Genomic DNA, 27,682 nt, shown 5'->3' with positions numbered 1-27,682 from the left:
ACAGATGGAGATGTTGAACATAGACACAATGGACAGATGGAGATGTTTCAGATAGACACAATGGACAGATGGAGATGTTGAACATAGACACAATGGACAGATGGAGATGTTGAACATAGACACAATGAACAGATGGAGATGTTGAACATAGACACAATGGACAGATGGAGATGTTTCAGATAGACACAATGGACAGATGGAGATGTTGAACATAGACACAATGGACAGATGGAGATGTTGAACATTGACACAATGGACAGATGGAGATGTTGAACATAGACACAATGGACAGATGGAGATGTTGAACATAGACACAATGGACAGATGGAGATGTTGAACAGCAAGCTGAGACTCCAATACAGACGTCAACTTGTACAGAATGAACTGTATGAACTGTAATAGCGTATTCTGTGTCCCTGAAAACTGTGAGAGAGATACAAAGGATGTGTCCGATGTGATGTGTGAGGCTGTTTGGTGTAAAGGTGGGGATGGCATGCAAGAAGCCACTGAAATCTAATCAAAGGTAATCATCCAATAATGCTGCAAGGTGCAGATAGGGCAGGTGGCCATCAATTCTCCGGTTCGGAGCATGCTGGACTAATCACAACGGGCACAATCAGCCCCCCCATCCCACTTCCTAGACACAAACTCCCTCCTGTTCCGTGTTGTTAATAACTGTTAATAACTGGTGTTATTAATCTGACGGCCCCCACCCCCACCCCACCACCAAACACATCCCAGGACAAAGGCAATAGACTGAACAGGCAGCACCCAGTGACAACACAACAGCTAATTGGATTAAGGTCAGACATGGCTTTGTGTCCACAACAATGCTTAAACCACATCAGACCACTTTTGAGGTCTGGGAAAAAATTGAGAAGTTTAGATTTTTGGGTGTAGTTACCCTTTAATTCAAGTGCACACATAGCAAGAGGCTGTTGTTTAGCATGTTTTTGTAGCGCACATATAATGTTCACTTGCTTACAAGTTTCAAGTTTTATTAGTCGTAAAAAATACTATGATAAACTATTTCAAATCTTGTTCAACTTTTGTACATAAATGTGCCTCAGTGAGTCAACATAACGCTCGCTGCCTCTAGTGATTTTAGTTCTCTGATCCCTGGTGGAGCCATACACACTCCTTGGAACAATCAAAAGGCCTGAAGTGTTTGCATTGAGATAAGGAAGATATCTGTGTCATGAGCCCTCTCACTCCACCGGGTTACCACCTTAATGTGTTTCCACTATCTTCCACTCTGCTCATCTCTCTCTCTCTACTCAGCCTAACGAGCTCCACCTGTCCCTGCTCTGCTCGGCTCTAATTACTCTGCCAGCTGCGCTGCATTACCCACTAACCTCTCCCAGTATTTAAAGTCCCGTCTTTCAGCTCTCCTTTGTCAGATCGTCTGCAAAGCTCACACCCGGAACCTGTGTGCTCGCGCTTCTGGCTCACCCCTGTTTTGTGACCCCGGACCTGCCTGATTCTTGGATACTCTTCTGCCCCAGGAAAACCAGACCTGCTTTCTGCCATTACGACTCCTGACTACTCTTCGACCCGGTAACTCTGACCAGCCTTCTGCCTTGCTACAACGTATTTGGATTTCCCTTGAACTGTACTTCTGCCTGTTTTCTTCCCGCCCGTTGTGTCTGTGTTTCCTCCCCCCAGGACTTCTGGACCACCAACCACCGGCGTCATCGGACGCATCGCTGCCACTGGGGGAGGCACAGACCCAGCACATCGGACGGGATAACCCCTGGAGCCTTCACTCACTCCCCTACATCCCTTTCCCCTTAAGTTTAAATAAACTTTCTGGTGTGACGCAATTGTGGTCCTCTTGTCGTCTGTCTGAACCGTGACAGTACGATCTGACCATCATGGACTCAGCGCACACTTCCCCCGACATGGAAACCGAAGAACCTGAGCAACCCACCGCCATGCTACGCCTGGAACACACTGAGAGAGAGCTAGGCCGCATGAGCGGCGACATCACCTCTCTGCTTCAGGTCGGCTACCAACAGCATCAGCAGTTCCAGCAGCACCAGCAGCAGTCCCAGCAGCAGCAACAACAACTCGCCAGGATCATCCAACTCCTCACCAACCTTACCCCAGCCAGTCTGCCCACCAGCCCTGCCTCCGAGTTACCTGCCCCGGTCATTTCAGCCGCTGCCCCGGAACCCAAGATTGGAAACCCCGAGCGGTTCAACGGCGATTCTACCCAGGTCCGGCCATTCCTGACTAGCTGCCGACTTCAGTTCTCCTTGCAGCCAAGGACCTTCGCCACGGAGGGGGCTAGGGTCGGGTATGCCATCACTCACCTGACGGGCCGAGCTCGACTCTGGGGAACAGCAGAGTTCGAACGTCAAACCCCCGCATGTGCAACCTTCGACCTGTTTGCTGAGGAGATGCTGAAGGTGTTTGACCTGGATTCACCAACCGCAGAGGCGTCTCGTGAACTGTTCAGTATTCGACAAGGCAGACGTACAGTCGCAGACCATTCCATCGACTTCCGAACCCTGGCAAGACGAAGTTCTTGGAACACACCATCGTTGGTGGACGCGTTCTTCCATAGCTTGGCTGACTATATCAAGGACGAGTTGGTCTCCCATGAACTGCCTTCCACTCTTGATGAAGCCATCGCACTGACTGTCCGGATCGACAGAAGGATACAGACCCGTCGTCGTGAGAGGGGGCGCCAAGGTCCACCAACTACCGGCATTCGGAGAGATCCGACTGGGCTCCTGTCAGCTACTGCCACTCACCCAAGTCAGCTTGATCAGTCTGAGCCTATGGAGATTGGGCGAGCCTCTCTCACTCCTGCAGAGCGCCAGCGCCGCTTCACCTCAAACCTCTGCCTCTATTGTGGAGGTGATGGACATCGTGTGGTAACCTGCCCTTTAAAAGCCGAAGCTCACCGGGCATAGGGGGAGTCCGGTTGAGCTCAATGACCACCCAGTCCTCCGACCGCAAACCCTTGCTGCAAGTTCACCTCCGCCTCTCTGACTCTACTCACACCCTGGCTGCTCTGGTGGATTCTGGCGCCGAAGCCAACATAATGGACATCAAGCTGGCACGCCAACTGGGACTGGAGAACCTCCGTTTGACACCTCCTATTCCTGCCCGGGCACTGGACGGACACTTACTCGGATCGGTCACTCATGTCACGGCCCGGTCTTGATGGGTCTGTCCGGGAAACCATCAGGAAACTATCCAGTTTCACCTGCTCCCCTCTCCAGGCCAACCCCTCATCCTGGGTTACCCATGGCTCCGCCCGGCACAACCCTCAGCTCGACTGGGTGACCGGGGTGATCAGGGAGTGGGGGAGAGGACTGCCACCGAACCTGCCTGCTTGCTGCCGCACTACCCCTCGGCCAGTACCTACTAACTCCGCCCCTGACCTCTCCCATGTCCCAGAATGCTACCATGGTCTCAGAGAAGTGTTTAACAAAGCAAGAGCCACATCTCTGCCCCCTCACCGACCGTTCGACTGTGCCATCGACCTCCTCCCTGGAACAGCCCCTCCTAGGGGCCGTCTTTTTCGTTGTCTGCTCCTGAAAGAAGGTCCATGGAGGACTACATCAATGACTCTCTGTCCACAGGATTGATCCGTTCATCTTCATCTCCGGCTGGTGCTGGCTTCTTCTTTGTGGGGAAGAGGGACGGATCTCTTCGCCCCTGCATCGACTACAGGGGACTCAACGACATCACAGTGAAAAACCGTTACCCTCTCCCTCTGCTCACCTCTGCTTTTGAGTTGCTCCAGGGAGCCACTGTTTTTACCAAGTTGGATCTCAGAAACGCTTACCACCTAGTGCGGATCCGGGAGGGAGATGAATGGAAGACCGCATTCAATACACCAACAGGCCACTACGAGTATCTGGTTATGCCTTTTGGCCTCACCAATGCTCCTGCTGTGTTCCAGGCTCTAGTGAATGATGTACTGCGGGACATGTTAAACAAGTTTGTCTTCGTTTACCTGGATGACATCTTAATCTACTCCAGAAACCTGTCTGAACACACCCGCCATGTCCAGCAAGTCCTTCATCGTCTTCTGGAGAATTCCCTCTACGCCAAGGCAGAGAAATGTGAGTTTCACGTCAAGACAGTGGCCTTCCTGGGGTACATAGTGGCAGAGGGAAGTATCCAAATGGATCCTGCCAAAGTATCAGCAGTCACGTCATGGCCAGTTCCGGAGAACAGAAAGAAGCTGCAACAGTTTCTGGGGTTTGCTAACTTCTATAGAAAGTTTATCCGGAACTACAGTACCGTTGCTGCCCCTCTCACTGCTCTAACCAGCACCAAGCAACCCTTCACCTGGACCCCAGCAGCCGACAAGGCCTTCAGTACCCTCAAGGTAAGGTTCACCTCCGCTCCCATCCTCCAGATGCCTGACGTGGACCGGCAATTCATTGTGGAGGTGGACGCCTCGGATGTGGGAGTTGGTGCTGTGATTTCTCAGTGGGCTGCGGAGGATAGGAAGCTCCATCCCTGTGCCTTTTTCTCACGTCGGTTGTCCCCCTCTGAGTGCAATTACGACATAGGGAACCGAGAGCTGCTGGCTGTGAAGCTTGCCTTGGAAGAGTGGCGTCACTGGCTGGAGGGGTCCACCATTCCATTTCTCGTTTGGACCGATCATAAGAACTTGGAGTACATCCGCACGGCCAAACGGTTGAACTCCAGGCAGTCCCGCTGGGCCCTGTTCTTCACCAGGTTTAATTTCACTCTGTCATACCGGCCTGGATCACGCAACACCAAGCCAGACGCCCTCTCCCGTCAATTCCAGAAGGATGACAACCCCTCCAAGGATCCTGTGTCGATTCTGCCAAGTCCCTGCATCGTAGCAGCTCTGACCTGGGCTGTTGAGGAACAGGTGCTGGAAGCTCTCCGTAACCAGCCCGGTCCCAGCACTTGCCCAGCTGACCGCCTTTTGTCCCCGAAAACCTAAGGTCCCAGGTCGTTCAGTGGGGACATGACTCCCGCCTAGCTTGTCACCCTGGCTCCACCCGCACCTACAACCTGCTCGCCCAGAGGTTCTGGTGGCCCGCTCTGAGAAAGGATGTACGGGAATCGTCCAAGCCTGCCCCATCTGCAACCAACACAAGTCGTCCTGCCAGCCCCCCAGCCGGATTGCTGCAGCCCCTGCCTGTGCCCAGACGTCCCTGGTCTCACATCGCCCTTGACTTTGTCACGGGGCTGCCCCCTTCAAGGGGCAAGACCGTCATTCTCACCATAGTTGACCGATTCAGCAAGATGGCACACTTCATTCCCCTCCCCCAAGCTCCCAACCGCCAAGGAGACCGCCCAGGTGGTCCTGGAACACGTCTTCCGGATCCACGGACTGCCAAAGGATGTAGTTTCTGACCGTGGTCCACAATTCTCCTCCGCTTTGGAAGGAGTTCTGTCACCTGCTGGGAGCCACAGTCAGTCTGACTTCCGGATTCCATCCCCAATCCAATGGGCAGTCAGAGCGGGCAAATCAGGAGCTCGAGAAGGCACTGCGATGCATGACTTCACGCAACCCCCACTCCTGGTCGCAGCAATTGACATGGGTGGAGTACGCACACAATTCTCTGACCTGCTCTGCCATCGGTATGTCCCCTTTCCAATGTGTTTATGGATACCAGCCTCCTCTATTTGCCAGTCAGGAAGGGGAGGTTACTTGCCCATCTGCACTTGCGTTTGCCCGTCGATGTCGCCGCACCTGGTCACAGGCCCGAGCCACACTTCTCAGATCCGTTGCCAGCTACACTACCGGGGCCAACCGTCGGAGAATCCCGGCTCCCACCTACCATGTTGGTCAAAGGGTGTGGTTGTCGTCAAGGAACCTGCCACTCAGGGTGGAGTCGCAGAAGTTGGCACCTCGGTTCATTGGCCCATTCCCTATCATAAGAGTGATTAGCCCAACTGCTGTCCGGCTCCAACTGCCTAATTCCATGAGGGTGCACCCCACTTTCCATGTGTCTAAGATTAAGCCCATTCATGAGAGTCCGCTGGTCCCTGCTGCGCCTTGTCCTCCTCCTCCACGGCTCGTCGATGGTGGTCTGGTTTACACCGTCCGCCGCCTGCTTCGGTCCAGACGGAGGGGTAGGGTCTCCAGTACCTCGTTGACTGGGAGGGCTATGGACCTGAGGAAAGGACCTGGGTGCCAGCTAGTCGGATTGTGGATAGGACTCTCATCACCGCCTTCCACCAACGGCATCCTGATCAACCTGCAATCCGTAGGGGCCGCCCCAGAGGGATCCCTAACCGTCCTGCCCGCTCGGCTTCCTGTCCTGTGCCTGATCCTGTCTCGGGACCTGTCCCATCTCCCGACCACGGCCCTCCGGCTTCCTCCGAGATGAGGGCGTTCGCTCGGACCGTTCGGAGGAGTTCTAGCCCTCCTCCGGCTCCCCTCCTCCCGCCCGGCGTGGTGTTGCTCTTGGGACTTCTGGGGCCGTCCCTTGGGGGGTTCTGTCATGAGCCCTCTCACTCCACCGGGTTACCACCTTAATGTGTTTCCACTATCTTCCACTCTGCTCATCTCTCTCTCTCTACTCAGCCTAACGAGCTCCACCTGTCCCTGCTCTGCTCGGCTCTAATTACTCTGCCAGCTGCGCTGCATTACCCACTAACCTCTCCCAGTATTTAAAGTCCCGTCTTTCAGCTCTCCTTTGTCAGATCGTCTGCAAAGCTCACACCCGGAACCTGTGTGCTCGCGCTTCTGGCTCACCCCTGTTTTGTGACCCCGGACCTGCCTGATTCTTGGATACTCTTCTGCCCCAGGAAAACCAGACCTGCTTTCTGCCATTACGACTCCTGACTACTCTTCGACCCTCGGTAACTCTGACCAGCCTTCTGCCTTGCTACAACGTATTTGGATTTCCCTTGAACTGTACTTCTGCCTGTTTTCTTCCGCCCCGTTGTGTCTGTGTTTCCTCCCCCCCCCCAGGACTTCTGGACCACCAACCACCGGCGTCATCGGACGCATCGCTGCCACTGGGGGGAGGCACAGACCCAGCACATCGGACGGGATAACCCCTGGAGCCTTCACTCACTCCCTACATCCCTTTCCCCTTAAGTTTAAATAAACTTTCTGGTGTGACGCAATTGTGGTCCTCTTGTCGTCTGTCTGAACCGTGACAATCTGTTAGTTATCTAGTTACTAAGTTGATGGCCAGAAAGCCAGTCAGAAAAAATATGAATTCATGTGCTTATAAAATGGGTTTATAAGAATACTTATCTGTGCTTTCAGACAGGAATAACAATTCAAAAACAGAAATGGTCATTGTTTATCCTGTGTAAAAAATATATTATATAAAACCATTATTTAAACTAAATAAACATGCTAACATTTGGGTGATTTAAAGTGTTTACTGCATTACAAAGGATTTGATTACAGCTATACGGCACCGCTGTTGGGAGATATGTTGTTGCCCTGGGTGGGTGAGTTGGGCTGTGGGTTTAGGATTGAAAGAGTAGATGGCACTGGACAGAAGGTTTTGGAAGATATCATACCCCACGGCCTCCCCCCTCCCTCCCAACACATGTCCCCCTCAGCGCTGACACTCACTTTGGTTTTAATCCCCCCCCACACACACACACACACACTCTGTCACTTCTGATCAGGGAGAGTGGGGAGGGAGAGAGGGGGAGGGGGGTTCCAGAGCCGACGTGATGTTGGAGCTCAGAGCTACAAAGCCAGACTGGAATCTGTCTTCCTCTTTCTCCGCGACAGTCTGATCACCACAGACTGTATGCATGATACTGTCTATCCACAATACTGTCTATCCACCACACTATCTATCCACAATACTGTCTATCCACCACACTGTCTATCCACCACACTGTCTATCCACCACACTGTCTATCCACCATACTGTCTATCCACCACACTGTCTATCCACAGACACCAGTTCCTTCCTCTCTCTTCTTCTGCTGATGAAAAAGCAAATCTTGTCACATGAATTCTGACCCCTTTCAGTCACACGACTCTTGGGAAGTCTCACATCAAGCTATGATGATGACCATGTCACCTTGCCATCTTCTATGACTTCCTGTTGTTCAGTGGAGAGACACCCCGTACTGTCCACTGTATGATTTCAGGAGGGAGAAGACCAGACATGGCGTGACCATGCTACGCCTCAAACATCACACTGGTTTGTTTACTGTCAGAAAGCCTCTCTCTCTCAACTGGTTCCAAGCGCACACCAGGACCCGCGCTGACGTCACTTGACCCCTCAGCACAACAAGGCCCTCGCTAAGTGGCGATCAATTTCCATTAGTGGAGCAGGACGGAGACTGATCAAACTGTGCAGCCGCTGTAGGACACACGCATGGCTGGACGCATGGCTGGACCTGGGAGACAGCAGGGCAATGCCAACGCTAGTCCAGTCAACTTTCACTCTAAACAACTCTTCTCTCTCAGAGCTGCCTCCAGAACGCAGTGGTCAGCCCAACATCGTCACTCTTCTTAGAACTCAAAGGCAGCATATTGCAAGTCAGCTATGTCTGAATCTGCTGGATAGAGTGGGAGAGAGGAGGGAGGGTCACATAATACTGGTTCAGATGGGTTTAGTGGTCAGGACAGGAGATATATTAATACTGTTTCTGTTCGGTTTAGTGGTCAGGACAAGAGATATATTAATACTGGTTCAGTTGGGTTTAGTGGTCAGGACAGGATATATATTAATACTGGTTCAGTTGGGTTGAGTGGTCAGGAAAGGAGATATGTTAATACTGGTTCAGTTGGGTTGAGTGGTCAGGAAAGGAGATATATTAATACTGGTTTAGTGGTCAGGACAGGATATATATTAATACTGTTTCAGTTGGGTTTAGTGGTCAGGACAGGATGAGACTCGTTGAGGCTAGGTGACCTCTGCTAGCGTCAAGACAGACTAGGGTCTCCTCTGAGGCCTGGGGAAGCCTGTCTGATGTAGCCTCAACAGAGCCAGAACCTGAGCCGGACTCTGCTCACGTGACGTGTCACAAGTAGGCGTTAACCAAACAGTGGGTTTGTTAAGCTTGGAACCCATATCTGCTTGTCAAGGAACATGGAGAACACATAGTCCCCTCGTCAAGCTTGGTTTGGACTCTTTTGTGAAGGAGGCCCTATTTCAAGACCAGCCATTAAACTCCAGAGGGGGAAAAACAACAAAGCACTGTGTTCTGTGGCCCTGATACATGCCTAGGAAGAAACGGATCTCAAAGCGCCATCTTGTCCGGCTTTGTTGGAGGCTCTTTTGTAGCATGCAGCTATTCCGAGGCTTGGTCCTGGCTATACATAGACCCTCATAGAATCTCTTGAGTGGGAGAAACCCAAGTGCTTGCCACACAAAAGATGCTGGTGCTAATTTTGGCTGATGACGTGCTGTACCGACAAACTACGGGGGACCTTTTCCGTTGCGGATTGAGGGGGGTGTCGTGAATAATTAACAGCCCTTCTGTATTGCATTAAGATGAAAGTAGGGTCATCCCTTTTCAAGGTAACACTTTCCAAAAGGATGAGGCCCCTTCAAATATCCCCCAACGATACTGATGAATACAAACTCATATATTGTGGATATCTCTCCTACCACTCATGATCATATATGATACATGTTTTCCAGTGGTATAAAGTATATCTATGAGGTCACAAGCAGGCCTGAAACACATCTGATTATGTACCATGTAACCACTAAAGTGCAGCAAATACACTATAATCACTCATAGGATGAGTTCCCTTAAGGTTAAAGGGCAAGTGCTTGGGTTAGAAAAACTGAATTCACTGCATCTTTCCTCTACATGATGGAACCATGCATTTTCCCTCTGTGTATTTACAAGCATTATTCCACATAATATATAATAATATATGCAATTTAGCAGACACTTTTATCCAAAGTGACTTACAGTAATGCGTGCATACATTTTACGTATGGATGGTCCCGAGAATGGAACCCACTATCCTGGTGTTGCAAGCTACCAAGTGAGCTACAGAGGACCACCATGTGGTACTGGGCGGAGGTGGAGCCTATGAGGCTAGCCCTGTAATTGGTGCATTCATCTCCCCAGGGGAACATTTTAGCCCCCTGCATAGGTGTTGTATTTTTTATATTCTAATCCCCGGAGTATCCTGACTTCAACTAACACCTGATGCAAGACTAATCTTGACCGACAGGGTGATCAATCGAGGATGATGACAGTGATGATGTGCATTCATGGGTATAATCGCCTCTAAAAAGTAGGGACCCTTTAAGCTCACTGGCTCGTGTCCATGTAAATTCTGGTTTATGAGGACATATACATGGATTCTAGTTCACACCAGCTGCCGCCAGGGGACATTCTCTAGAACATCCAAAAACCTTTAGCCACATCTGTACAGATCAGGATGCCCACCAGATTCAGCGAGCGTCTCTAACTACAACATTCATAAATGATGAGACATCCAGGCACTAAAACGTGAACCCACAGACTCTCAATCTCCCTTCTATAGAAAGATCAGATCACCCAGGGAAGGTGTGCAGTATTAGCACATCTCATTAAAGTTGCATGGAGTAGCGTTTGGAGGCTATCAGTGAGGTGGGAGGGATGGGAGCATGGCAACATGCCCTGGTGATATCAAAGCTACAGAAATAGCCCCAGTAACACCTCCTGTAGCCCCTCCCATAGCCACGACTTGGCAGTGGTCTCTGGCACTTGTTCAACAGAGGAACAGGTGAGGACAGGGAGGGAGGCAGGGGGTGGGAGATCCAACCGTTAACTGTGCTTTTGAAAAGAAAAACACAGCTGCTCCAGAAAAGAAATAAAATGTTTGGAGAACACCCTTTATCCAGAGGCAGAATGGAATGAGACGCCACGTGAGCACAGAGAGACGAACAGCGCGAGAGATTCGTTTCCTCTGTGCTTGGAAAGGAAAAGCAGTATGGTACCCACGAGGCTGACTTCTGTCTCTCTTTATCTCCCTCACTCACTCACTCTCTCTCTCTTTCTTTCTTTCTTTCTCCTTTGTCAGGATGGGATATTGAGCAATGCCCACTCCCAGCGCTTACTGAGTTTAGGACAAACTAAAGGAATGAAAATGAAGACAAATAGCCATTTAAAACTCTCTGTCCATGTTGTGTGGCATACTGTAATCACTGTGTTAGGAACAAACCTAATTCTGCCTTGTAAAATTAAGGTAATTTTCAACACACTTGCATAATGTTCAAGTGTTAATAACCCGCAACACCTCAGTTTCCAATATACAGTATGTCTATTTCAATTACACTGAGAATCCATTATGTGTCTACAGTATTTGAGAAAACAAATGTCCTCCTACATCACTAGTATGAGTCACCGTGTCCATGTGAGTCACAACCCCCCTCCATCTGTCTGGATCAGCTGAGCGATGGCTTTCCAGACACAGTGCTCATAGCAGGTGAGGTTCCTAAAGCCATGCCTGGTCTGAAAACAACCACTAGCCTCGTAGACCCCATCAGATCAGTGTTTGCAGAGATTAAGGTAATAGGTGGAAGCAATAGAGGAGAAACTCCCCTGAGCCTATTGAGATGCTAGGTGGAACCATCATCATATAGCTTCCACCCATCCGGTCCATTCAGATCTTTAAAACACAATAGAAGTAGCTAATTGTCAGTGGCACACCACAGCCAAGCGACACCAACTTGTAGCAACAGGTAGAGGTAACACATTCACTAAAATAGAGGTAGTGTATGCTCATATGTAGACAGACATAACAAGCCCTTGTCTCCACGGTTCACTCGCTGTACTACACTGTAATACAGGGGACTCTCTAAATAAAATGTGACTCATGTACTACTTCCTTTAATAAACAGTGGTTTCGTGCACTACTAGGTGGTAGAGAATCTTGGTCTCTCCACATTAACACTGTTTTCTCACTTCAGTGGTGTAGGTCTCAGGAGAACCCAGCCAGTTAGTGACAGGTACAGCCACAGACAGGGTGATGAAGGGTCAAATGATAATTGTGTCAAAGCCCCAAAAACATTATCTGACAGTATTGAATTAATCGTTTCAAATTCATAAATCACCTCAACCTTTATTTCAGTTGGGTGCTACTAACACACAGGAGGGGTGTGAGTAATAGATTAGGCTACTGATCCATGGTGAGAACCTGTCCCCCTGAGTGTAACCCTAATTACGAGGTTTAATGCAAATAGTGAGGTCAGATGTGGTCCGGCAGTCTCAACATGAGGAAGTGGAATGGACACATAGGGTGCCGTTGATGTGGTTCTAGAACTAGACGTTGGCATATTTGTATTTATTTGTTCATTCAAAGTGAGAAGCCTGTCTGAACCAAGCCATGCAAATACCTTGTGTCATATTTAGAGAGCAAATTCAGTGGGACGCACCAGCTCCTTTTTGCCTAAGCTCAGTTGGAGATTACAATAGCAGGTAAGGATGGTACTCTCCAAATGCAACCCTTATAACCCACGCAGCAACTTACTGTATACTGACCTTTTACACGGGAGCAATGAGGTACCATTGTCATAAATCTGGTCATACACTGACATGCATGAGGAAACAATTGGCTAATGGCGATGCTGGTAAACGCTTGGGTTTGTTCCATTGTTTCACTGCTGTATAGTAAAAGGCTTTTCCATAGAGGGAGTATAAGTGGTGGTGTTCAATAGGAGAACCTGCAGGGTCTGGCAGGATCCCATTACAGGGATGAGTCAGACACAGCTGACAGGGAGTCATAGCATTCTGATATCATCTAATGCTGGGCCTCTAACCAAACCTTTTCCAATTGTTTCTTATAATCACCATCATCCCACACTTCCCATCAATCCGAAATTGAAATTCCCTTTCAAGCTTTTTTCTGTTTCCAACATTACTATGGCCATGAAGCAATATCCATGACCTACAGCACCAGCCTGTTGTTTTGGAACCAACGGAGGCCCGCCTCAGTAATGGTGAGGGGAAACACTGCTCTTGATCTGGACTACTTTTTTCAAGCAAGCAGATGGTTGCTCTCATTACCGTTTCAGCAGAAAAACATTCTGAGCTCACGAACTGTTAATTACATTACTAGAACTATCCATCTTCCATACAATCTTGTTTTGAGCTTTACAACAACATTCTGTGTGTAACGTCTAGGCAGTTGCCTTCAAACTCTTATCCGTATTATAACCCCCTAAAAACCCTTTTTAATTGAAAGATAATTTGGTCTTGTTACATTGCCCTTACCACAACTCCCCCAGCCAGTGGATGACATTTGAGTTAACATAGCATTTCTGGCAATCCTGAAGTGTGACCTAAATACATTAAAATGAGGGAAAGAGTGCTGAGCGTTTACAGCCGTTTGACTCCATCATCATCCTCCCTGCCAGAGTTTAATGGCCCTGATGCAAATGCTGAAAGTACAGCAGCTCTGGCATCAGGCAGTTTGGACCACTACATTAATGAGTCATGCTCCCCCATCTTCTAGAACCTGCGGAACACCAAGCCATTGAGGTGTCACTATAAACTAGCCTTTGCTATCCACTTTTGAAATTTAAGGCTCCTCATTTGGGTTCATCCTTGACTCAATACCAGTCTCCGACACAGTCTGCTGTATTCAACAACCCTTTATCTTTGTAACACTGGGTGAGTCCTAATGCACAATGTGCAAGCAGCACACCCATAACATATGCATCTGGGCGGCAGGTAGCCTAGCGGTTAGAGCGTTGGGGCAGTAACCGAAAAGTCCCGGGTTTGAATCCCTGAGCCGACGAGGTGAAAAATCTGTTGATATACCCTTAAGCAAGGCACTTAACCCTAATTGCTCCAAATAAACTGGCCGTGACCCCACTCTCAGAGGGAGTTGGGATATGCAAAAAACACATTTCCAATTCCCACATATAATACACATGTGTGAAATAGGACACATAGACGCACCCACCACACTACTATTATTACCAGAGACAGAGTGGTTTCTGTTAATCTCATTCACACCTTGAGTCCAGCCCATGATTACATTCAGCATGGCATCTTTCCGGCAGGAGGATGTGGACTTGTGGTCTGCCCCGTGCCAGGCTTTGGAGGCTTTCTATAGGTTGGCATGGAAACTAGCAGCCCATCCTCATCTAACCCACTACTCCCCTCACCCTCCTGATGGGCAGCTGGAGGCACACTAGCACAGACCCACCACTCCCATTCAGAACACAGAGGGAGAGAGAGGGGAGGTAGAGGTAGACAAAGAGTAAAGGGAGGTGGAGATACAGGTAGCGAGAGAGCAGAGAGAGAGAGAGAGAGAGAGAGAGAGGGAGCAGAGAGAGAGAAAGAGAGCAGAAAGAGAGAGAGAGAGAGCCGAGATGCAGAGAGCAGAGATAGAGAGAGCAGAGAGAGAGAGAGCAGAAAGAGAGAGAAAGAGAGCAGACATAGAGAGAGCAGAAAGAGAGAGAGAGCAGAGAGAGAGAGAGAACGAGAGAGAGGGAGAGCAGAAAGAGAGAGAGCAAGCAGAGAGAGAGAGAGAGAGAGAGAGAGCGAGCGAGCGAGCAGAGAGAGAGAGGTCTGGGGATTAAACAATCATCCAGATTGAATTACCTCTGTCCAATCAAAGAGAGAGAGAGAGAAATAGAGAGGAAGACAAACAGACAGCAGTAGACAGCGTTGGCTTTACTCCCTAACATGAGAAAGATACTTGCATGGCTTTACTCCCTAACATGAGAAAGATACTTGCATGGCTTTACTCCCTAACATGAGAAAGATACTTGCATGGCTTTACTCCCTAACATGAGAAAGATACTTGCATGGCTTTACTCCCTAACATGAGAAAGATACTTGCATGGCTTTACTCCCTAACATGAGAAACATACTTGCATGGCTTTACTCCCTAACATGAGAAAGATACTTGCATGGCTTTACTCCCTAACATGAGAAAGATACTTGCATGGTTTGCGTTGTGTGTTTGTGTGTGTGTTGTTTGTGTCATTGCTATGCTATAACACTAAAAGGCCCACTCCCAATGACACACTTTCCTGGAGCTGACCCCCAGCGTGCTATAGCCTGGCATGAGAGGCCAGTTGGCAAACACCAGCGAGCATTATGCCAAAATGCCACACAAAGAAGTGCACTTCAAAAGGAAGTATGCTTTGTTCTGTCTCTGTTCTTTTTTCTATCCCCTCTGCCTTTCTTCCCCACATTCTCCTCCTTTCTCTCTCTTCCAACTCTCTTCCCCCCTTCGTCCCTCGCAGACAGAGAGAGAGAGAGAGAGAGAGAGAGAGAGAGAGAGAGAGAGAGAGAGAGAGAGAGAGAGAGAGAGAGAGAGAGAGAGAGAGAGAGAGAGAGAGAGAATGAAACAGTCACATGTGGAGTGAGGGGATTGACATGCTTTCACATTAACTGTGTAGGTGTTGGAGTGGGTTGGGTAGTTTATTGATCAGTATTATGGACCTAATCATTGATTAATTATCTACAGGCATGTGAGAAAGATAGGGGAGAGCAAGAGAATCAGGGAGAGTGAGAGAAACAGGGAGAGTGAGAGAAACAGGGAGTGTGAGAGACACAGGGAGAGTGAGAGACACAGGGAGAGTGAGAGAAACAGGGAGTGTGAGAGACACAGGGAGAGTGAGAGAAACAGGGAGTGTGAGAGACACAGGGAGAGTGAGAGACACAGGGAGAGTGAGAGAAACAGTGAGAGTGAGAGACACCGGGAGAGTGAGAGACACAGGGAGAGTGAGAGACACAGGGAGAGTGAGAGAAACAGTGAGAGTGAGAGACACAGGGAGAGTGAGAGAAACAGGGAGAGTGAGAGACACAGGGAGAGTGAGAGACACAGGGAGAGTGAGAGAAACAAGGAGAGTGAGAGACACAGGGAGAGTGAGAGAAACAGGGAGAGTGAGAGACACAGGGAGAGTGAAAGAAACAGGGAGAGTGAGAGACACCGGGAGAGTGAGAGACACAGGGAGAGTGAGAGAAACAGGGAGAGTGAAAGAAACAGGGAGAGTGAGTGACACCGGGAGAGTGAGAGACACAGGGAGAGTGAGAGAAATAGGGAGAGTGAGAGAAACCGGGAGAGTGAGAGAAACAGGGAGAGTGAGAGAAACAGGGAGAGAGAGAAACAGGAGAAAGTGAAGTAAGTACTTTCTCCTCCTTTCTCTCTTTTCCAACTATCTTCCCCCCTTCGTCCCTCCCTCCTCCCCTCCCTTCCTCCATTGCATTATTCCCTTTAGACAAACATAAAACATCTCCTCCCCTTCAGGACAAAGCGATGGCTAACGGACTGCTTGGGGTAGGCTTATGTTTTAATTCAAATGTAAGGAGCTAATTCTTTATGTGCCTCAACACTGAATGAATCACTGAGCAGGTTGCTAGAATGGTTTAATTGAAGAAAAGCTATGGTTGTGAAGTGAAATCCACCCGCTCTGGGACTGATCAGGCTCATCTACAATTCAAACAGATGATCATTCTCACAGTACTTTCCCTCATACCATCCCCCTGACTGACTCAATTAGAACAGGTTCAGAAAGAAGGAACTTGTGCAAATAAACACTGCAGCCTTTAGTTAGGAAGTAAGATGATACCAATGAAGAAGCAGAATGTATAGTGTGGGGCTGTGGGCTAGAAACGATCTCAAAATGGATCTAGTGCTTAGCAGTGTTGAGGAGAGAAACTGCAGCACATGCTCCACTTCAAGATAGCAAATAATGTGCAGAGCGTTTCAGAAACCCACTGGGTGATGCGGTTATCAGCTAAAGTGAAAGCACACTGCCATACATGACTTGATAACTCACAAATCAAACAAAATAGGTTTGTGTGCATCCCAATGGACTAAGACCTCATCAACCCAATGGGACTAAGACCTCATCAACCCAATGGACTAAGACCTCATCTCAGGCCATCAGTATCTCTATCAAACATATGTGTGTTTGTCTAGTGAATCCATGTCTAGAGGGTATTCTAGTATTGAGATAACAGAGGAATGATAATGACTGAACATCTCCCTCTGCAACTGGATCCTGGACTTCCTGACGGGCTGCCCCCAGGTGGTGAGGGTAGGCAACACCACATCTGCCATGCTGACCCTCAACACGGGGGCCCCTCACGGGTGCATGCTTAGTCCCCTCCCGTACTCCCTGTTCACCCAAGACTGCGTGGCCACGCACGACTCCAACACCATCATTAAGTTTGCCGACGACACGACGGTGGTAGACCTGATCACCAATGATGATGAGACAGCCTATAGGGAGGAGGTCAGAGACCTGGCAGTGTGGTGCCAGGACAACAACCTCTCCCTCAATGTCAGCAAGACAAAGGAGCTGATTGTGGACTACAGGAAAACGAGGGCCGAGCACGTTCCCATTCACATTGACAGGGCTGTAGTGGAGCGGGTCGAGAGCTTCAAGTTCCTTGGTGTCCACATCACTGAGAAAATGTCAATCCTGCTGAGCGCAAACTTGAACGTTGTGAAAATTCTGTGCAACTTCCGGCGCGCGTTTACTGTGAAAACTGAGGCTGTACCCACTTTAAGTTAGTTTTAACAGTGGTCAAGTGATCATAATGTAGGCCTACCAGAGGCCTACCATAAAAACCAATGGAGAAAATGCATCCCATAGCATTTTAACATGGAAATAGCTGTTCTATTGTTCAGCCTACAGTAGCAGCCAATGTGTGGTGTTCAATGTAGGCCTACATTCCATGAGACTTTTGAAAGAAACATGCAGGGCTTGACATTAACCTGTTTATCCACTTGTCCTTCAGACAAGGAGGTGACTGAACATGTTGTTGTGTTGTTTGATGCAAGAAACCACTTTACTAAATGAAATGCATCATTATTACCATACCATTATTACAGAGAATCAGACATATTATGCTTCCCTCTGCTTATTGGCTACCAAAGACCAAAAAAAGCTCTTTACCTGACTCACTTTTCAAAGATGTCTAGAAATGCACATGTTTTGTGCTCTTGTAGGAAGCAATCACTCCCCCATTGCTGACTACAAATTATATATAACTGAGCTAATAACTCACTAACTAGCAAAGGATATGAACAAATGTACAAATGTGCACACGTCGCTACATGTAGCTTTCGCTTTGATCTCAAAACAAGTGCATCTACTCACGACTGCTCATGCTGTAAAAACAGTCCAGTTCAAAGTGAATGGCACAGATCCATATATGGCAATTGTCTATTTGCATATAGACCTACTGCAGCTCTGATTGGTTATGGCACACCAGTCTGTGTAGAGTACGGGCCTTAGTTTTGCATACTAAGTCTTGCATAGTTAATTTTGTTTCGGTATGTTGCATTGAAAGTGGCTAATATTGTGTTGATTCGATCACAATTCCCACAGTAAAGGGAAACGTTGATAGTGTTAACTCTAGAATGTTTAGTGAAGTTCAATCTCATGCTTCTCTGCGCGGGCTGATATTTCTTCTGCGCGGCAGTCCTGGGGGAGCTGCACGCCCGCGCGCAGCTTAGAGGGAACATTGCTAAGGACCTATCATGGTCCAAACACATCAACACAGTCGTGAAGAGGAAACGACAATGCCTATTCCGCCTCAAGAGGCTGAAAAGATTTGGTATGGAACCTGAGATCCTCAAAAAGTTCTACAGCTGCACCATCGAGAGCATCCTCACTGGTTGCATCACCGCTTGGTATGGCAACTGTTCGGCATCCGACCACAAGGCGCTACAGAGGGTACTGCGTAAGGCCTAGTACATCACTGAGGCCGAGCTCCATGCCATCCAGGACCTCTATACCAGGCGGTGTCAGAGGAAGGCCCTAAAAATGGACAAAGACTCCAGCCACCCAAGTCATAGACTGTTCTTTCTGATACCGCATGGCAAGCGGTACCGGAGCGCCAAGTCTGGGACCAAAAGGCTCCTTAACAGCTTCTACCCCAAGCCATAAGACTGCTGAACAGCTAATCATGGCTTCCTGGAATTTATTTTATTCTTATTTATTCTTTTTTTTTGCACTGACTCTCTTGCACAGGCTCAACTGGACTCTAACCACCCACTCACACATACTACACTGACACTCCAACACACACGGACACGGACACACACATGCATATTGACGCCACACACACACACACACACACACACACACACACATACATTCACATTCTTTCACACTTCACATATGCTGCTACTACTCTCTGTTTATTATCTATGCATAGTCACTTTACCCCTACCTACATGTACATATTACCTCAATTACCTCGACTAACCCGTACCCCCGCACATTGACTCGGTACCGGTACCCCTTGTATATAGCCTCGTTATTTTTATTTATTAGCAAATTTGTCTTAATTTTTAAAAACTCTGCATTGTTGGTTAAGCGCTCGTAAGTAAGCATTTAACGGTTGTATTCGACACATGTGACAAATAACATTTGATTTGATAGACTTAATGGAAAAAGGTTTCTTGTTGTGTGCTGGTATTACCTAGGGTTTTGTCTTTTGCACAAAGTGCTCATAAAATCCCCCCCATGTCTTGACGAGTCATTTGAAGAAGAGAGGTTAGGTGTCCGTTTCTGAGAAGAAGTACTGTTTGGTGCTCTGACCAATAACCCTCTAACACACAAAGCAGAACAGAGACAAAGGTTGTTTCAAAATACCCCAGAGGGAAGAAACGTCTTCCTTATTTGGGCAAAGAACTACAGTCAGAAGAAGGAACTAATTCAGTCAATATGTCCATGGCTCATATCTGCCAGTCTAACTTGGTTGTCTCTTTGGTTGAGGACAGTCTAAGCATCATAATGAAGTGGGAAACGGTACTGTGGTTAGGTATCTAAAAAGTGTAGTGAAACACAACAGACATCATAGTGAAAGTGGACAGAGACTGAATCAGAACATTACAGACGTCAGGCTGGAACAGGTTGGTAAGCGAGGTGAAATCGGAGCTCTCCCACTTGCCAGTCCTCGTTCCTCACAGCTGTCCCAACTAAGGGGAGGCCTTTAATCTCAGATCTCCTTGAAACCTGACCCCATGCCTGCATTGTCATGAAAAATAATGCTGGGTTGACATTTGGCCCTAAAAGCCACTTGAGGAAAGTCAAGGAAGGCACTTTCTTTGTTGACCATAGACTTTAGACCTACCTGCTAGCCATTTAATATGGACCCAAGATACTTGTTGCGCAGGGTCATCAGTTACAGATCTGAAATAATAGGATTTGGCCTACCCGTTGGCTGCATAGAGTTCCGGCCATATTGTTTACAGCCATCAGATTCTCACAGGTCTATAAAGACCCTTGGGGAAGTGTAGGGAAAGGGGGCTAGCAGGTTGATTACAGACTGGACCTGAGACTCATGCTCCCTCCAATGTAAATCTCTCTCAGGACTGCTGACACTTAATAAGTCATGGCAGTCAACTCAAGTAAAGGCTTGATAGGTGAATATATGAGCTGCACTGACGTCACCCACCTTAACAGGCCCCCTGACAGAATGTCAATGGGAAATTATCATGAATTCAACATTTTATCAAGCTAATGTTCTATCTGGTGGGGTTTCCAACGGGAAGCTTTCCTTTGCCATTGTTTCCTAAGGTTTGTTATTTTGGGGTACTTAGCTCTGGGCGGTTTTGTTTATCATTCTGTGACAAATGACTGAAAATTGCAATAAATTGATACGGTTGGTGATTGGTTGGCCCCTCTTACATTTACATTTTAGCAGACGCTCTTATCCAGAGCGACTTACAGTTCGTGAGTACATTTTTCATACTGGCCCCCCGTGGGAAACGAACCCACAACCCTGGCGTTGCAAGCGCCATGCTCTATCAACTGAGCTACAAGGGACTCTTCAAGTGACCAAAACCCTGGAAGGCATTTCTTTGCCACATATGCCTTGATATTCAACTCTCAGAGGCTACTTTCCCTCAAAGCTGTGAATATGTTAGGATTGATTAGATCACAGTTTGGAATCTTCAGTGTCTGTCAGATTCCGCAGTGATCCCTGGAGTTCTGTTTACAGTTGGAGCAAGGTGTTAAAGTGCTCCCTTAGAAGCAGCCAACACATCCTCCTGTAAGCTTCAGCTGAGCTTGGCAGAATACTAATACCCTGCAACTCTAAAGCAAGCCCAGCAAGAGAACTGTCAGCGCCCGATCGCAGTCAGTGTGTGTGTGTGTGTGTGTGTGTGTGTGTGTGTGTACGTGCATGCGTGCGTGCGTGTGCGTGTGTAGCAAATTCCCTGTAACTCTCAGCTAAGCGGTTTAAAACGGCCTCCTCTGCCTTGTATCAAGCACCACATTGACTCTGACTATGTGGCTCATTATTGCCTCTGTCTAATATCTGGAGCAATCACCCTGACACATCACAGGCTGGCTCTGTCACTATGGTTACCAAGACTCTCATTAAGGTCTTAATACGGCAACACCACAACCATGAGGGTGCTGTTGTGTCTCGTAGCTATGCCTGGAGCACCCTTCTGTTCTCAGTATATTACCATCTAGTGAGCCTGACCACGGCAGTTTCTGCATGCCTTATTACCATCTAGGGTCATCTCTCTGACAACTCCTTCTGTCACAAGGCTAGACCGATGTGCTAGAGGTTTCTGGAGACTTCCTAGCTCAATTAATAAACATTCTAGGGCTTTTATGAGCGCATATTTGAGATGGGGATACTTTATACTCTTCTCTCAAGCTGTTTTGCTGTGGACAACTAATAGAGTAATACATCAGACTTCAGCCATTCAGAAGTACTCTAACTGACATTTGACTGCAATGATAACAGACACTTTAGGTCAAAGAACCAAACTATAGTGTAGAGCAGACATACAGTGGAGTATTATCTGGAATAGTTTTTTAAAATCTATAACGTTGGGTTCTGTTTCCTGTGAGGTGGAAGGTGTGCTGCAGCTCAGGTTTGATGCTGACAGGGCGAGAAAGAGAGAGACAGAGAGAGACAGAGAGAGAGGAGAGAGAGAGAGGCGAGAGAGAGAGACAGAGAGAGAGGAGAGAGAGAGAGAGAGAGAGAGAGAGAGAGAGAGAGAGAGAGAGAGAGAGAGTCATAGAGAGACAGAGAGAGGAGACAAATTTGACCCCAATAACTACAGTGGGATATGCGTCAACAGCAACCTTGGGAAAATCCTCTGCATTATCATTAACAGCAGACTAGTTCATTTCCTCAGTGAAAACAATGTACTTTACCAAATTACGGTAAGACAGACCACGTATTCACCCTGCACACCCTAATTGACAAACAAACAAACCAAAACAAAGGCAAAGTCTTCTCATGCTTTGTTGATTTCAAAAAAGCTTTTGACTCTATTTGGCATGAGGGTCTGCTATACAAATGGATGGAAAGTGGGGTTGTGGGAAAAACATGTACACAAACAACAAGTGTGCGGTTAAAATTGGCAAAAACATACACATTTCTTTCCACAGGGCCGTGGGGTGAGACAGGGATGCAGTTTAAGCCCCACCCTCTTCAACATACATATCAAAGAATTGGTGAGGCCAATAGAACAGTCTGCAGCACCCGGCCTCACCCTACTAGAATCTGACGTCAAATGTCTACTGTTTGCTGATGATCTGGTGCTTCTGTCACCAACCAAGGAATGCCTACAGCAGCACCTAGATATTCTGCACAGATTCTGTCAGACCTGGGCCCTGACAGTAAATCTCAGTAAGACAAAAATAATGGTGTTCCAAAAAAGGTCCAGTTACCAGGACCACAAATACAAATTCCATCTAGACACCGTTGCCCTAGAGCACATAAAAAACTATACATACCTCGGCCTAAACATCAGTGCCACAGGAAACTTCCACAAAGCTGTGAACTATCTGAGAGACAAGGCAAGAAGGGCCTTCTATGCCATCAAAAGGAACTTAAAATGTGACATACCAATTAGGATCTGGCAAAAAATACTTGAATCAGTTATAGAACCCATTGCCCTTTATGGTTGTGAGGTCTGGGGTCCGCTCACCAACCAAGAATTCACAAAATGGGACAAACACCAAATTGAGACTGCATGCAGTATTCTGCTAAAATATCCTCAGTGTACAACGAAAAACACAAAATAGTGCATGCAGAGCAGAATTAAGCCGATACCCGCTAATTATCAAAATCCAGAAAAGAGCCGTTAAATTATATAACCACTTAAAAGGAAGTGATTCCCAAACCTTCCATAACAAAGCCATCATCTACAGATAGATTAACTTGGAGAAGAGTCCCCTAAGTAAGCTGGTCTTGGGGCTCTGTTCACAAACACAAACAGACCCCACAGAGCCCCAGGACAACAACAACAACAACAACACAATTAGACCCAACCAAATCATGAGAAAACAAAAAGAGAATTACTTGACACATTGGAAAGAATTAACAAAAAAATGGAGCAAACTAGAATGCTATTTGGCCCTAAACAGAGAGTACACAGTGGCAGAATACCTGACCACTGTGACTGACCCAAACTCAAGGAAAGCTTTGACTATGTACAGACTCAGTGAGCATAGCCTTGCTATTGAGAAAGGCCGCCGTAGGCAGACCTGGCTCTCAAGAGAAGACAGGCTATGTGCACACTGCCCACAAAATGAGGTGGAAACTGAGCTGCACTTCCTAACCTCCTGCCAAATGTATGACCATATTAGAGACACATATTTCCCTCAGATTACAGAGATCCACAAAGAATTCGAAAAAACAAACCCAATTTTGATAAACTCCCTTATTTACTGGGTGAAATACCACAGTGTTCCATCACAGCAGCAAGATTTGTGACCTGTTGCCACAAGAAAAGGGCAACCAGTGAAGAACAAACACCATTGTAAATACAACCCATATTTATGTTTATTTATTTTCCCATTTGTACTTTAACTATTTGCACATTGTTACACTGTATATATACATAATATGACATTTGAAATGTCTTTATTCTTTTGGAACTTCTGAGTGTAATGTTTACTGTTAATATTGATTGAGCGAGAGAGAGAGAGAGAGAGAGAGAGAGAGAGAGAGAGAGCGAGAGAGAGAGAGAGAGAGAGGAGAGATAGGAGAGAGAGAGGAGAGAGAGAGAGGAGAGAGAGGAGAGAGAGAAAAAGTCAGAACCCTGTTGGCACACCAGCCCCTGAGGGATGATAGATGAGGTTTGGCAGGAGGATACAGAGATTTATGTGAAGCCTTAAGTGAACCTGCCATTTTTTAAATGGGAAAAGCCCAGCCTCAAGCACACCCTAGTACACAGACACACACACACACAAAGCTTTGGAGCTGCTGATTTGGTCCAGTCAGTCTGAGTGGATCCAGAACAGAGGAAATGTGCTGGTTCTGTTTGCATTTGAAAAGTAAAAAAATAAGTGTTCAATGCTCCAAAAAATGTCAAGGTGTGTAAATGTTAGCTGTTCAATGAAGAGAAGTTACTTACCTCTTTCTCTGAGATGTAAAGTTGGTCCCCTTTGAGTATTACAAAACGATTTTTCCATATCTCCCTAAATATCCCTTTGCCACAGAACTTGCGAATCCAACCGATTTTGTCTGGCTGCGTGGGATGCTGGTTTGTGTCCTGGGGTCCCTGCATATTCAATGAAAGCAACAAAGTAGCAGTTAAGACATTAAATTGTCAGAGCACCTCGTTTAGATTCTAAACGGGGAATGAACAGACAAGAAAAAGAGGAGAGTCTTTTAGTGAGGCGACTCAGCCCCCTGTCATTTCCTTTGTCATGTAGATGCTGTCACATTCCTTGCGCGCACCGTTTTTCTTGGGCTAGTGTTTTTGTCACCATCTCATGATCTCAGTTAGGCTACACCGACCACGTTAGCTAATTGCATTCCAAGAATAAGGCTAGTTTTAAAGGCCTCTGATTCCGTTATACACAAAAAGGTTTGTATTTTACAGCATCCACAACAAGCATTTCATCAGAACACTTTTAAACTCTACATTGCTAGATCTCTAGTCGAATATCATTTAGTTAATCAAGTTAAGATAGGCTAACTGGAGAATGACCCCCACTATGAATAAAGAAAGCAAAGCAGCATGTCTAACAAATGCATCACTTTGGAGTTTGGACACAGACTTCGCTACAAAGTAACGGAGTCAGTAATGTATCAAGTATCATTGACGTGTTTATTAAACACAACACTCGTTACATTGTAGCTTTTTGTTACATTCTTTTGAATAGCAGCTAACCACAAACCCGTTATTACATTGTAGCTGAAGTGATCATCACTGGCATCGTTTCAGAACCTTACCCGTTTTGCTGAATTGTTTTTCTTCATTGTGAAGGATAGGACTGTCGATTACTACCCACGACTTCACCCAGTTATAAATCCGTAATTTTACACAATAGGCTGATGCCAAGAATCGCCGTATATGGCCGTAAAGCTCGAAAGCCGTCAGTAGGCTATGTCTTGCCCCTTTTCTCGCCGCCTCCCTACGTTGGAACACTTCAGTTTTCTCCCTCTCTACTCCTTTGTAGTTAGACCTGAATGGGGTTGGTCTAGCTGTGCTCTCGCATGCTCTGAACACTGAACTGAATTGGTAGTGTCTAGTTACGCGGATGAGTCCGTTTCATTGCCTCCCCATTGAGTCCCTCTCGCTCTCCTCTCTTCTCCGAGACTTCGGTTATTACAGACCTTGCAGCTGGGGACTGGATAGGCTGCTCCCCGGCTCTGTAACTCGACGGCTCCATCTATCTAAAGCCCAAGCTGTAGGCCTACCAAGTATTGATGTCATCATAGAAAATAAGGAATGAAGGCACGAGTTTAGTGTGCGAGACACTCATGTGGAAATTACAGGCTGTAGAAAGTGGGGGTGTATGGGAGGGGGTGTTAGGCTACAAGTTAAGTGATGTCTAGAAAATTAAAGATGCACTCTCAAACTTTTGTATAATTTCAGTTGGAAGTGGTGATCACCGAGCCAAAAGTGGTCCCCGTTTTTTGTGTACTATGTCATCAAATAGTGTACTAAGTCATCCATTTCGTATGTGTTACATCCTGTGCAATTCGTATGATATGTTACGAATCCAATTCGTACTATACTATATGTTACACATTTGTTGTGTTTAAGATTCTGGAGTGCATCTTTAATTATGTCATGATATTCAAATGACCCTTAAGATCTCACAAAAAAATATAAATAGACTAGAAAATTATACGAAGATAAAATCTACGTCTGGGCTATAGGGTGGAAAATATTATACCTGTGATGTAATAGTCTGTCTCATCAAAAACAAAATGGCCACTTGTTGTTTGCAACCTTTGGTGACCCTCTTAGGTTTCCAAGAATATCTGAGGAAGCTTATCGCTTAAGCCCCCTTTCCACTTTCACACACTCTAGGATAGGCCTACACCAATATGAATAGACAAGATTGTTGTGCCTGAAATACGTTTTTCTCCAGCAACATTGGCAATGTTCTATGGCATGGACATCTATTCTCTTATGTTATCTCAGGACAACCTTTATACAAAATTGCTATTCTTTGTTTCCTTGGTACAATTTCTGTCTTTATCAACATGTCCAACAACCAAAGCACAGTGCCCTGTATTTTGAGGTATTAAGCAGTATCAAACATTGTTAAGCGGCTCGAGTTCTGAGTCACACGTAACACAGATTTGGGAACCATTTGGACTGAAAGACATGTAGTCAGTACTTTTGTCTCTGTGATTTGTTGTTGTTAGCATTGGGAGGGATTAGGTGTAGATAGCTGTGTGGTGGGATTGGGTGAGGGCTTGGCTGGAGAGCTAAACAAGGATTCAATGCCCCTGGATGTCTGGGTCTGGGACTTTATGAATAGAAAGGCTAGAGGATAGTAGTGAAAAAAAGGGTAATGATTACGCCTCATTACAATACTATTTAACAGCCAAGTTCAATTGTCTGTTCCATGGTTGGCCTCAGTCCTCCTCTTGCTAACCCAGGCATGTCACTACAGCCAGGGAACACGGAAGGGAACACCATTATTTTAATTTCCCCCTAAAACAAATATTTTAATTAAACTGAGTCACTACTGAATTGACACCAAACCATGTAAAGTATATCTCCAAAGATTTGTCAGCATGTTTGCTTCATTAAAGTGGTCAGTCAATATGACTGTGTGTATTTTAGGGGTTAACAACACATGTAAATACACTTAACAAAAATATTAATGCAACATGCAACAATTTCAAAGATTTTACGGAGTTACATTTCATATAATGAAATCTGTCAATTGAAGAAAATTCATTAGGCCCTAATCTCTGGATTTCACATGACTGGGAATACAGATATGCATCTGTTGTTCACAGATACAGTACCTTAAAAAAAAGTAGTGGCGTGGATCAGAAAACCAGTCAGTATCTGGTGTGACCATCATTTGCCTCATGCAGCGCAACACATCTCCTTCGCATAGCGTTGATCAGGCTATTGATTGTGGCCTGTGGAATGTTGCATTTATATTTTTGTGTAGATTTGGTTACAGTTGGACGTGTGATGAACCTGTCAAGTGTAGACTTTGATTCTCTCCTTGTTCTTTCTCAGGACAGACTCTCACTATTCACTGCACAGACTGAGCAGAAAGTCTGAGCAGAAAGAGACAGAGGGTAGCGGGTCTACTGTCTCAAGATTCATCTCTTTCTCCCGCAGTCTCTTCTCACAATCTCCTATCATGGTTGATGAAAAAAGGAAATCTGTCCGGGAATAGGATGGAGTAATCACAGAATAGTCCCAGCAGCATGACTCCTGCTAATCCCACCCAGCAGTAGTGTTAAAATGCACCCCTGGCCCGGTATAACACAAGGCTCTTGCGCAACTACACCGGAAATCAGCTTATAGACTAGAGCATGACCTCACTTCACGGGGTCCAAAGGAGGCATTGTGTGTGTG

General features: G+C 46.8%; 1 protein-coding gene across 1 annotated transcript in view; it reads right to left on the bottom strand.

The window, feature by feature from the left end:
* LOC121542624 (pleckstrin homology domain-containing family O member 1-like) overlaps positions 1–25,540 on the bottom strand; it is a 45,104-nt gene extending 19,564 nt beyond the window's left edge. Inside the window, exons 1-2 of the mRNA XM_041852059.2 lie at positions 25,075–25,540; positions 24,251–24,397 (exon numbers count right to left, since the gene is read on the bottom strand). Coding sequence (XP_041707993.2) covers positions 24,251–24,397; positions 25,075–25,101 — 174 coding nt within the window. The 5' untranslated portion in view covers positions 25,102–25,540. The remainder of the gene's footprint in view (positions 1–24,250; positions 24,398–25,074) is intronic.
* Positions 25,541–27,682: the final 2,142 nt, after the last annotated feature.

The sequence above is a fragment of the Coregonus clupeaformis genome, chromosome 2 (genome assembly GCF_020615455.1).
Source record: "Coregonus clupeaformis isolate EN_2021a chromosome 2, ASM2061545v1, whole genome shotgun sequence".
In the NCBI taxonomy this organism is placed as follows: Eukaryota; Metazoa; Chordata; class Actinopteri; order Salmoniformes; family Salmonidae; genus Coregonus; species Coregonus clupeaformis.
Note: the sequence above shows the minus strand (reverse complement) of the source record. Positions and strands in the feature narration are given on the sequence as shown.